This window comes from Schistocerca nitens, chromosome 2 (assembly GCF_023898315.1).
Source record: "Schistocerca nitens isolate TAMUIC-IGC-003100 chromosome 2, iqSchNite1.1, whole genome shotgun sequence".
Taxonomy (NCBI): domain Eukaryota; kingdom Metazoa; phylum Arthropoda; class Insecta; order Orthoptera; family Acrididae; genus Schistocerca; species Schistocerca nitens.
In genome coordinates, this window is record NC_064615.1 from 715,699,963 (window position 1) to 715,713,793 (window position 13,831).

General features: G+C 38.4%; 1 protein-coding gene across 4 annotated transcripts in view; it reads right to left on the minus strand.

The window, feature by feature from the left end:
- The window catches only part of LOC126236887 (uncharacterized), a 316,723-nt gene that overhangs the window by 23,828 nt on the left and 279,064 nt on the right, over positions 1-13,831 (minus strand). For all 4 annotated transcript variants that reach the window (XM_049946521.1, XM_049946522.1, XM_049946520.1 and 1 more), the window contains 2 exons: positions 13,475-13,639; positions 814-1,000 (listed from right to left, as the gene is read on the minus strand). In XM_049946521.1, coding sequence (XP_049802478.1) covers positions 814-1,000; positions 13,475-13,639 — 352 coding nt within the window. The remainder of the gene's footprint in view (positions 1-813; positions 1,001-13,474; positions 13,640-13,831) is intronic.

Sequence of the window (13,831 nt, forward strand, 5' to 3'; positions counted from 1 at the left end):
GGGGGGGGGGGTATCAAATTCACATAGCTTGGGGGAAGTTGCCAAAGAAAACCGACATTACCTCGCCTGATGACAGTTATCTGCATGGCTTACATAGCCTTACAGTTGTGCACCAGTCGTAGACTTGCAGTGAGCACAGGCTCAATGGCTTTCCACTATGTCTTGTGCTGCATTGGGATGTAGCTAACTGCCATTTTTCCTTCGCCATATGGAAGGGGCAATCCGGCTGTTGAGACACAATTAGAGCACGCTCACCTACATGGAAGTGAATGAGACTGTACTGTATGGATAGCAAGTGATGGGAAGTGAGTGATACTTACTTATGTTCACTGTACAGCGGCAGGGTGACGAGATTAAGAGGAAAGTGGGGAAAAGAGGAGTGAGTAGAATGGGTAGAAAGAAAAGGAAAGGAAATATAAAGAGGAACTCTAATAAACAGAAAAGGAAATGGGAGGGAAAGGACAGAAAAATGGTTCAAATGGCTCTGAGCACTATGGGACTCAACTGCTGAGGTCATTAGTCCCCTAGAACTTAGAACTAGTTAAACCTAACTAACCTAAGGACATCACAAACATCCATGCCCGAGGCAGGATTCGAACCTGCGACCGTAGCGGTCTTGCGGTTCCAGACTGCAGCGCCTTTAACCGCACGGCCACTTCGGCCGGCGGGAAAGGACAGAGGTGGTGGAGGAGTGGAAAGTGAGTGAGCACTCTGTGGGGGGTTAAAAGCAATACGAGATCATTGTAATAGTTAAAGCAAAATGTGTAAAGCACTATAATTTTGAGCAAAATAAGAGGAGAATAAGATAGTTGCCTTTTGTTGCAGCATTCACAATTGCAAATGCATCCAGTGTTCCAGAATTACTGATGATGAAATAAGCTTCCATACAAGGTTTCCCATAATCTAATGCACCTATGCAAAGCCACATATGACCTGTTCCATCTTTTGGTACACCTTTGATAGTAATCCGGTGGTGGCCACCATAAGCATAAAGGGGAAACTGAAAAACAAAAGAGAAAAAATTTAAGGTTATAATAAAGGATAATAATGGAACAATAAAAGAGAAGAACAAAGACAAATGCAAAATTGCACAAACAAGTGATTCAACCATATTGCAACTAAATAATTTTTTTATAAAATATTACAAGAGTCATTCCGAAAGTAAAGAAAACCTTCTTCTACAAAAATGTTTATTTGATGTAATTTTAAAAAACTGTATTTTACATACAGTCTGATACCGAAGCTACTTTTTTACATAATCACCATTCAAATTTAGGCATGTGTCATACCGGTTTACCAGGTTTTCTGTGCCTTCTGCACACACAGTTGCCACCAACTTTCTGAACCACTGACTAATGGCTTCTTTAAGTTCATCATCACTTCCATAGCATTGTTCACTCAAACAAATATCTTCGAATGTGGGGAATAATTGTAATCAATTGGGGGCTAAGTCTAGACTGTATGCCGGATGTTGGAACATTTCCCACTGAAACCATGGAAGCTAGTCCTAGTCACTCCTGGACATGCATTATCATGGAAGAGGATGACTCAACTGGTTAGCGTTCTTTGCTGCTTGTTTTTATTGGCTCAAAATAGTTGTGAAGCATCTGCCAGTAGGTTGCTGCAGTCCACTAATTGTGAAACGCCTGTCTGGTTGGATTTTTGTTTCAGTCTTCTTCCGTCTGCCATTAAACATGATACACTACTTTCAAACTGATGCTTCATTCGTAACATTACCATAAACCTCAGTTATCTGTCTACAAATTTCAGTGCTTGGATTTTTTTGCGAATTTAAAAAGTGTGCACTTCACACTTGGCAGGATTGAAAATTTTGTCACACATTTTACAGTCGCATAGTTAAGCAGTAATCAACAGTATTGGATCCCAGCTGCCACCAAACTGAAGCGGACAAATACCAAGGTCAGTGGTTGTTTCGCAGTGGAGGTAGGGGAACTTGGGCATGCGTCAAAACAAAACGTTTTTTCCTTTGCAAATGACTCTCATAAATATTTGGATGCCAATGCAGCCTATTAAAATGAAGTCTCAGTTAATATGGCTTGTTGTAACAAGAGAAATATCCCTGCTCGATTGGCTAAAATTGATTTTAAAATACATACATGTTTGTGTTCTACCACCCAAATAGGTCCTTTACATGTAAAAGCCTGGATTTACAAATAACTGATGGCTTAGGGTTGACGAATCTGAAGGTTACAGAAGGACAAGTCGCCGAAGAAGTGGTATTAAGTGTAACAAGCATTTATGACCAGCATGATCACAATGGTCATAAGTGAACCATTATGAAACAAAAAGTTAAGCAGTCAATTGGAACCAAGCGTCTTTAATACAGACATTACAGCACCATAGTCATATTTCCCAAAATTGTTTTTCAAACAATGGAAAATCCAGGATGGACTGTAAAAATATTACGAAAAAGGAAAGTTGCTACTCACCATATAGCACAGATGCTGAGTCATAGATAGGCACAACAAAAAGACTCTCACAACTAAAGCTTTTGGCCATAAAGGCCTTCGTCAACAACAGATGACACACACACACACACACACACACACACACACACACACACACACACACACACACACATGCCACAAGACTGCAGTTTCAGGCAACTGAAACCACGGTTGCAGGTGTGTGTGTGTGTGTGTGTGTGTGTGTATTGTTGACAAATGAAAGCTGTAACTGTGAGTGTCTTTTTATTCTGCCAATCTGTGACTCAGCTTCTCTGCTATATGTTGTGTTTTTCGTATACTCTTCTCTTATTCATCATCATCATCAAAGCACAATAAGGAATTTTAATGAAGTGATTAAAACACAGCACACTAGACAAAGTTGAAATGTGGACATGCTACATCATTTTCAGTGTATCAAACTGCAGCAGTTCTATACCGAATGTCACAGTGACATTATCCAGTCCTTGCTTCCATTGTGTTAAAACATATTTCAAAGAAACTTAGCATTTACACTTCAATGAGAAATAAGGAAAGTAAATATGATAACAAGGTAGTTTATATTTTCGGAATGGTATTGTAAGGAGAAAGAAAACTGGCGTTCTACGGACCGGAGCGTGGAATGTCAGATCCCTTAATTGGGCAGGTAGGCTAGAAAATTTAAAAAGGGAAATGCTTAGGTTAAAGTTAGATATAGTGGGAACTAGTGACGTTTGGTGGCAGGAGGAACAAGACTTTTGGTCAGGTGAATACAGGGTTATAAATACAAAATCAAATAGGGGTAATGCAAGAGTAGGTTTAATAATGAATAAAAAAAAATAGGAGGGCAGGTAAGCTACTACAAACAGCATAGTGAACTCATTATTGCGGCCAAGATAAACACGAAGACCATGCCTACTACAGTAGTACAAGTTTATATGCCAAATAGCTCTGCAGATGATGAAGAAATGTATGATGAAATAAAAGATTTTATTCAGATAGTGAAGGGAGACAAAAATTTAATAGTCATGGGTGATTGGAATTCAATAGTAGGAAAAGGAAGAGAAGGAAAAGTACTAGGTGAATACGGATTGGGAGGACAAAATGAAAGAGGAAGCCGCCTGGTAGAATTTTGCACAGAGCACAACTTAATCATAGCTAACACTTGGTTCAAGAATCATGAAAGAAGGTTGTATACATGGAAGAAGCCTGGAGATACTAAAAGGTTTCAGATAGATTATATAATGGTACGACAGAGATTTAGGAACCAGGTTTTAAATTGTAAGACATTTCCAGGGGCTGACGTGGACTCTGACCACAATCTATTGGTTATGAACTGTAGATTAAAACTGAAGAAACTGCAAAAAGGTGGGAATTTAAGGAGATGGGACCCAGATAAAATTAAAGAACCAGAGGTTGTACAGAGTTTCAGGGAGAGCATAAGGGAACAATTGACAGGAATGGGGAAAGAAATACAGCAGAAGAAGAATGGGTAGCTTTGAGGAATGAAATAGTGAAGGCAGCAGAGGATCAAGTAGGTAAAAAGACGAGGGCTAGTAGAAATCCTTGGGTAACAGAAGAAATATTGAATTTAATTGATGAAAGAAGAAAATATAAAAATGCAGTAAACGAAGCAGGCAAAAAGGAATACAAACGTCTCAAAAATGAGATCGACAGGAAGTGCAAAATGGCTAAGCAGGGATGGCTAGAGGACAAATGTAAGGATGTAGAGGCTCATCTCACGAGGGGTAAGATAGATACTGCCTGCAGGGAAATTAAAGAGACCTTTGGAGAAAAGGGAACCATTTGCATGAATATCAAGAGCTCAGATGGAAACCCAGTTCTAAGCAAAGAAGGGAAAGCAGAAAGGTGGAAGGAGTATATAGAGGGTCTATACAGGGGCGATGTTCTTGAGGACAATACTATGGAAATGGAAGAGGAGGTAGATGAAGATGAAATGGGAGATATGATACTGCATGAAGAGTTTGACAGAGCACCGAAAGACCTAAGTCGAAACAAGGCCCCGGGTGTAGACAACATTCCATTAGAACTACTGGCAGCCTTCGGAGAGCCAGTCCTGACAAAACTCTACCATCTGGTGAGCAAGATGTATGAGACAGGCGAAATTCCCTCAGACTTCAAGAAGAATATAATAATTCCAATCCCAAAGAAAGCAGGTGTTGACAGATGTGAAAATGACCGAACTATCAGTTTAATAAGTCACGGCTGCAAAATACTAATATGAATTCTTTACAGACGAATGGATAAAAGTAGAAGCCAAACTCGGGGAAGATCAGTTAGGATTCCGTAGAAATATCGGAACACGTGAGGCAATACTGACCCTACGACGTATATTAGAATAAAGATTAAGGAAAGGCAAACCTATGTTTATAGCATTTGTAGACTTAGAGAAAGCTTTTGACAATGTTGACTGGAAAACTCTCTTTCAAATTCTGAAGGTGGCAGGGGTAAAATACAGGGAGCGAAGGCTATTTACAATTTGTACAGAAAGCAGATGGCGGTTATAAGAGTCAAGGGACATGATAGGGCAGCAATGGTGCTATTCAATCTATATATTGAGTAAGCATTAAAGGAAACAAAAGAAAAGTTCGGAGTAGGTATTATAATCCATGGAGAAGAAATAAAAACTTTGAGGTTGGCCGATGACATTGTAATTCTGTCAGAGACAGCAAAGGACTTGGAAGAGCAGCTGAACAGAATGGACAGTGTCTTGAAAGGAGGGTACAAGATGAAGATCAACAAAAGCAAAACTAGGTAATGGAATGTAGTCGAATTAAGTCGGTGATGCTGAGGGAATTAGATTAGGAAATGAGACACTTAAAGTAGTAAAGGAGTTTTGCTATTTGGGGAGCAAAATAACTGATGATGGTTGAAGTAGAGGGGATATAAAATGTAGACTGGCAATGGCAAGGAAAGCGCTTCTAAAGAAGAGAAATTTGTTGACATCGAGTATAGATTTATGTGTCAGGAAGTCGTTTCTGAAAGTATTTGTATGGAGTGTAGCCATGTATGGAAGTGAAACATGGACGATAAATAGTTTGGACAAGAAGAGAATAGAAGCTTTTGAATAGTGGTGTTACAGAAGAATGCTGAAGATTAGATGGGTAGATCACATAACTAATGAGGAGGTATTGAATATAATTGGGGAGAAGAGGAGTTTGTGGCACAACTTGACAAGAAGAAGGGACCGGTTGGTAGGACATGTTCTGAGGCATCAAGGGATCACAAATTTAGCATTGGAGGGCAGCGTGGAGGGTAAAAATCGTAGAGGGATTCAGATTCAGAAGGATGTAGGTTGCAGTAAGTAGTGGGAGATGAAGAAGGTTGCACAGGATAGAGTAGCATGGAGAGCTGCATCAAACCGGTCTCAGGACTGAAGACCACAATAACGCCACATTGTAAGCACTGCATGCATTAACATGAATTACTTCAGGTAAATGTTTAGCTTTTTGACAAATAATATGTCATTTAAGAAGCTTGTGTACCTACTGGTGATAATTGTCCATTAAGTAGTTTAGATTAGATTGACTTTCATTCCAATAGATCTGTAGTGAGGAGGTCCTTCAGGATGTAGAACATGTCAGAAAAACAATAATACATGACAAATATTTGCAACTGAAACAAATAAGCTAATGTACCTTCCACAGGTCCCAAGTGGAATGATCATTTTTTTAATGATGACTATATTGAAGAATCATTTTTCAAACACTAATGCACTGAATTAAAATTTTAAGAAAATGTGTTTTTTTTATTTATAAGGTAATAAACGTGTAATAGAACTACTATATTACTTGTTTAAAAGAACACATTACTGCACTGAAATGGCGCAGAAGTTAGATTGTACTTACACACACACACACACACACACACACACACACACACACACAAACATGTTGGTTCTCCTGAGAAAGTCATCAATGGATTAGAAGGAGTTGGCCACCAATAAATCCTTTCGGGTTCTCTTAAACTGAATTTCATATTTATGGCTGCTGGCAAGTTATTGAAAATGTGTTTTCCTGAATAGTGCACCCATCTTTGTGTACAAGAGTAAGTGACTTTAAATCCTTGTGAAGATTATTCTTATTTCTAGTATTGATTCCATGAATTGAGCTGTTGGATTGAAAAAGTGATATTTTTAATGACATATTTCATTAGGGAATAAATATATTGGGAAGCAGTAGTTAGTATCCCTAGTTGCCGAAACAGTCTTCTGCAGGATGTTCTTGAGTTCACTCTCATTGTACGTTTTTGTGCCCGGAGAACTTCAGCTTGGCTTGATGAATTACACCAAAAAATAATCCCAGATGACATTATGGAATGAAAGTAAGCATAGCGTGTCGGCTTTTTCAGTTTTATATCCCCTATGTCTGACACAATTTGCATTGCAAATAGAGATTTGTTAAGACATATCAGCAGTTCTGTGGTGTGCTTCTCCCAGTTGAATTTATTATCAAGCTGTAATCCCAAGAATTTAACACTGTCCAATTCTTCTATCCGCTTGTCATCGAATGTTAGGCAGATACTCGTGGGACACCCCTTACAAGTTCTGAACTGCATGTAGTGTGTTTTTTCAGAGTTTAGTGACAAATAATCGGCTAGGAACCAGTGATTAATGTCCACAAATATTTTATTAGCTGATCTTTCCAAGACTACACTTGATTTGCTATTTATTGCAATGTTTGTATCTTCGGCAAACAAAACGAACTTGAAATCTGGTAATGTTACTGATGAAAGGTCATCGATATAAACAAGAAAAAGTAAGAGCCCTAGGTGGAACCTTGTGTGACCCCCACATATATTTAGTTCCCAGTTGGATGATGACCGATAGCTTAATACATGTCTCTTTCCTAGTAACACCCTTTGTTTCCTGCCAGAAATATAAGATTTGAACCATTTTGCAGCATTTCTTGTTACACCATAATATTCTAATTTACTTAAAAGGCTATTGTGATTTACACAGTCAAATGCCTTTGACAGATCACAAAACATACCAGTTGCCTGCAATTTGTCTAATGAATTAAGTACATTTTCACTGTAATTGTAGATAGCTATCAAATATCAGAACCCTTTAGAAATCCAAACTGTGACTAACAGTATGTTTTTTGTGATAAGATGGTTATAAAGCCGATTGTACATTAGCTTTTCTTAAGTTTTTGAGAATGCTGGCAAAAGTGAAATTGGATGGAAATTTGATGCTATTTCTTTATCTCCCTTCTTAAACAGTGGTTTAACTTCAGCATATTTCAACCATTCAAGAAATATTCCACTGATAAACGACTGGTTAAACAGATAGCTTAATATGTTACTTAACTCAGAATCACATTCTTTAATTAACTTTGTTGATATTTCATCATATCCACTAGATGTTTTTGATTTTAAAGATTTTATGATGGACATTATTTCTGCTGGGGTAGTGAGGGTCAAATTCATATTATCGAAGTTACTTGAAATGTCTGGTCTGAGGTATTCCATAGCAGCATCTACAGAACCTGACAACCCCATCTTTTCAGTAACAGTTATAAAATGTTTGTTAAAAAGTTCTGCAACACTATACACATCTGTCACCAATGTATCATTTACTCTTAATGCTATTTGTCCCTCTTCTTGTCTGGTTCTACCAGTCTCCTCCTTCGCTATATCCCATATTGTCTTTATTTTGCTATCTGATATGACTATCTTTTCCTCGTAATATATTTGCTTTGATGTTTGTGTTACAGTCTTTAATATTTTACAATATTTCTTGTAATGTGCCACAGCATCGACATCAGAACTGTTTCGGATTGACAGATACAGTTTTCTTTTTGTTTTAAAAGATACCTCTATTCCTTGAGTAATACATGGCTTCTTTATAGACTTCGTTTTAACCATTAGTTTTGGGGAAACAGTGTTCAAATAAGATAAGCACTTTATTAGCAAAAGTGTTATATTTTTCATTCATGCCATGAGCACTGTAAACATCAGTCCAGTGGATGTCTCCGAGGAGTATCCTACAATAATATTCTGTAAATGTTTTTGGTTGTTAAATGGGCCAGTACAACTTCAGGTTGGTTTATGAAAAGATTAAAGTTACCCGCAGGTGCTCGATACACACTTAATAATATGAAGGATTTTTTGTGAAATTCTACTTTTGTTGCACGTGCTTCCCTAGGCTGTTCTAGGCAAAATTTATGAATGTCTATGTTCTTAAATTTATGACAGTTCCTGATGAATGTGACAACTCCTCCTTCCCCCATTTCTTCTCTACAAAAGTGAGATGCTAACCTAAACCCTGTAACACTTGAGAGTTCTATACCAGTGGTCACATGATGTTCAGAGAGGCAGATTATGTCAGCTGGGTTTGAGGACTCGAATTCATCTATGCAGATAATTAATTCATTAATTTTATTTCTCAGACCTCGAATATTTTGATGCAATAAAGACAGCTGAAATCTCACACTGACTGAGTTAAAATTGGGTCGAGTTGAAATTTCTGCCGATTGTTGAAAATTCTTAACCAAGAGCTGCTTATGCTGATGTAATACGCTAGTATTATGTTTTTAGGTTTCTTTCTCATACTGAAGGTTTGTCTCAGTCCTAACCTCTCTTAAAATTTGATTTCTTTCTGTCCTCTCTACCATAAAAAAAGGTCTTTTCTGAACCCTATAACCACTGGTATTTTATCGCTCATGACAGTGCCTCCCCCCTTTAGCTTTCCTGCTATTTTCACGGCCAGTTTACCCTTCCCTTTCCTGTTGAGGTGAAGGCCATGCCTAGTATAATCCCACCTATTGAGAGAATCAACAGGAACCACACCAATGTGTGACCCTGCACCAGACATAAGCAGCCATTCCAAATCCAAATTAACTCTCTTGACAGAAGAGTTTAAATGAGGTCAGTTATGGGACCCAAGAACAGATACAAACTCAACACTAGTATGCTTCAATGCTGATGCAATCTTTGCCAGGTCACACTCTATACTGCACCCAGGATCTCTGTCAATACTATAACCTGGCCCACCCATTATAACCACGGTGTCTTCCTTAGTGAAATCTTTGCAAAGTGATGATAAATCCTCTGTCACCTGCTCCACACCAGCATTGGTTTAAAAAAATTGGTGACCTGGTATTCTGATCCTAGTTCATCCTGCAAAAGTTGGCCAACATCTATTCCATGGGAACTACCTAACAACAACACTTTCTTTTTCTTTACTGATTTCCCTACATTCTTACTTTTCAATTTGCTGCTGAAAGTTTGTTGTGCCCTGTCTACATCTGCAACTGCTTGAGGCTCACCAGCTTCTAACTGAAGCAACAGGTCAAATCTGTTTTCCACATTCACCATGAAGCTGTCAGACAAAGTTCTAGGCCTATTCCTCCTGTTGCCACTTCCCACCTCTCTTTACCCTTCTCCCTCCTTAACCTGTCAATATCTCCCCTAGCCTTGTCAAACTCAGCCTGAAGGGTGGCAATTTTCTCCTCTGGTTCTAGTCTCTTCCTATGTCTATTACACATCCTACAAAACCACTGATGTGTCTCATTTACTTCCCCTATTCCCACGCCACTACAGTCACCCACACGGAAAAAACTACAGCACCTGTCACACCAAAGCCCCGACCTAAAAATTCTATGGCAAGACATCAGACATCAAATGTCTGCTTGTGTCTGTATATGTGTGGATGGATATGTGTGTGTGTGTGCGTGCGCGCGCGAGTGTATACCCGTCCTTTTTTCCCCCCTAAGGTAAGTCTTTCCGCTCCCGGGATTGGAATGACTCCTTACCCTCTCCCTTAAAACCCACATCCTTTCGTCTTTCCCTCTCCTTCCCTCCTTCCTGATGAGGCAACAGTTTGTTGCGAAAGCTTGAATTTTGTGTGTATGTTTGTGTTTGTTTGTGTGTCTGTCGACCTGCCAGCACTTTCATTTGGTAAGTCACATCATCTTTGTTTTCGGATATATATATATATATTCATACAAGCACAATTCTCCCACACAGGACCCCTGTCTCTGGCCATGCATGTGAGAGTTGTGAATGTACGAGTGTGTGTGTGTGTGTGTGTGTGTGTGTGTGTGTGTGTGTGTGTGTGTGTGGTGCCTACTCTAGAAGAAAGCCTATTTGCTGAAAGCTCATTCGTTTGACAGACTTTTTATTGTGCCAGTCTGTGAGTCAACAGCCTCTTTATATTTATTCCATTTTGCACATGTTCCAAGTCCTTCACAAGCAAATATTAAAAAATGAACACACAAAAACAAGCATCACCCAGCACTATATAATTCTTACAACGGCAGAAATGCATGCATCTTTCCATCTTTCCCATAAAATTCTATCTATAGTTGCATGTTTTGCTAATTTTAGTAACAGACTCACAAACACAAAGCAAACTTATTTTAAGAAAGAAGTAACGTTGGAGTTAAAACCACAGTGACAGAAGAGAAAGTTTTTCAGTCAAAGAAAAACTGGGGAAGAATCAGATGTAGCATCATTCCTAACAGGTAGAAATCTACTGCTTTAACCACTGACAGTGGCAGTTGGGCCTTTGTGCCCGTAGACAGGGGTCATGTGTGTGAGTTTTCTACCTCTGAAGATCAACAGTGTCTGAAAGCTGTAACATTTCTAGCAATCTTTATCATTGTGCGTGGCTGCGATTCAATGCCTCCTCTAAGTGGTGCTATGTTTTACAACATAACAGCGCACACTCCACTGCAGAGTGAAAATTTCATTCTGGAAACATCCCCCGGGCAGTGGCTAAGCCATGACTCCGCAGTATCCTTTCTTCCTGGAGTGCTAGTTCTGCAAGGTTCGCACGAGAGCTTCTATGAAGTTTGGAAGGTAGGAGACAAGGTACTGGCGGAATTAAAGCTATGATGATGGGTCCTGAGTCGTGCTTGGATAGCTCAGATGATAGAGCACTTGCCCGCGAAGAGCAAATGTCCCGAGTTCGAGTCTCGGTCCAGCACACCGTTTTAATCTGTTAAGAAGTTTCATAACAGCGCACACTCCGCTGCAGAGTGAAAAATTTCATTCTGGTGCTATGTTGTTATTCCATCCTGGAATTTCCACTGTTTGATAAATTAATACGAGCAACATTTACAACAAAAAATTATTTCATTATCAGTGTCTGAAACAGTAACTGGAGGTGTATGAGTTTTACAACACAATTCAGAAACAAGATTCTGAAATTTTAAAAAACGAGTATCTGTGGAATAAAACAGGGAGAACTGTAAATAATGAAAGAGAAGGGTAAGATGTGCATGTACTGGACGGAGAAAATGCACTAAATAAATGATTATTATTGTTATAATTAACTAGCATTGTTGGCCTCAATTACAGGATATTCAGCATTCTTACTACATCAAATAGGAGTGAATATGGTCAAGAGGTTAAAATCTCTACACTGACAACTGCAAGTCTTGTTTGAATTTCACTTTGTCCTACCACTCACAACCCCCCCCCCCTTTCCCACTCTCTTACATTTATTAAAATGTGCAGTAAGATGAATGTTTAAAATGCACTATTGCTTGCTGCATTTGTAAATGAAAACGTGTCTCGTTTCATTCCTGGTTTCCTTCTATGACAGGTATGAGAATTGGAAGCCAAGAAAGGCACTCAAGTTGTATGTGATGAGTAATTTCATAGAATGATTACACTTCATCTCCTAAAATGCCATTGAGATCACTGTTAAGGGAATACAACAAACAGCTAAGAGTGCCCCTCCCTCAGTTGTGTCCAAGGATAGCTTCACATGTTACAAAATGTGGAAGCACACCCACACTGAAAGGCAGTTGTCTGCTCTGCTCTTCTTGGAAACAAAATTGCAGTAGTGTCTGCCTATTATTGCTCTGTGCTGATTGGGAGCTGGATTCTTATTTCTAATGTTTCCTCAGCACTTTTTGATACTTTTTGAGTTTACAAACTAACTGATCATTCCACTTTTGTGCATAACATTTTAACAACTCACACTGGCTTTGCCTGGTGTTTTAATCAGTGGTCTTATGTGTGGTCACTGCCTGAACAACTAAACAGTCAAATAATGTTTTGGCTTATAACACTATTGAAATTATATGAAGCTTTACTGAATTTCCACACTGGGAGTTTGATATGGTCAACCCTATTGTAAACCCCCTCTCCTCCATCACTTTGTGACTGTTACATATTGAAATACACCCCCCCCCCCCCAGTACACCTACTATTACTGGTGACTTTACATGCCTGATGGAGTTCTCGTTATGGTTTTCCGTAACTTTATGGAGGTGATTTGTGAAGCCTAAGACCTGTTTTTGCTTTTTATGACTGTTGTTCATGTTTCTGTCCACAATATCTTGCAGGGTTACAAGTATTGACGGTAATGCAGGTATCTTCCCTACTTGAGCTACATCAAGCAAATATTTAAAAAAAATATTTCAATGTATTTGTGTTAGATATATTTCATATTTCAAATATTCACACAATTTTGTTTGTTATCTGTTTCATGTGGAGTTTACTGGACCATGATAATATGGCATAGTACTTCTCTGTGGATGTGGTACTATGTGATCTTTTTGGCTGATGGCCAGTGACTGAAATAGATGAGATCCACATTTTCAAGAGCCTCAATGTGTTTTATTCGAATAATTAAAAACTAACTGAAATGATCATCTCCGACTCAAAAGTTCTACAAATGTAATTAATTAACACTGTTCTCTACTCAATATTGTCCACAGAACCCCAGTATTTACTAGAAGAAAATGTCAAAACTAAAAGAAATCTTACATTTCTTATGAATATAGAAAAGATAACAAAATTACTAAAAAACAGTTCCATACGTGTATGCATGTCCGTCTGTCCTGCCCCAGATGTTCTTATTTTAGCAGTTAGAGCTGTTAAATACAAAATCTTCATCTGTACTGGATAAAGAAAACATAGCACATTTGAGCAAATCTATGTGCATCTCATATTTTCAGTATACATTTTAAAAAATACTTTACATATCTGACAGAGATTTTTGTTTAGAAAGAGAAAGAAAATAGACAGAAATAAGTGCTAAAAGAGTATACCACAAGCTTAGCTGACAATTCTTGGTGTGGGTATTTCTTGAATATGAGTTTATCATGTGCTGCCCCAAGTCTCAGTGGTTCAAATGAGATGTTCAGCTTCACACGCTCCATGGACTGCAGTGCAATTTTTAGATCCTTGACATTTTTCTGCTGTTCAGTTAATATCTGCAAGAATCAATAGCAGTAATAATGATGCTAATCTTAATTAACCTTCAAATACTGCTTTTATTTGTAGACATTGCAATTCTGGGCTAATGTATCTTATTTTACTGTCTAATTTAAAGAAATCAAGTGCATGTACACATTAACATAAAACCACATAAATCATCAGTTCTGAAATTACACACACACACACAC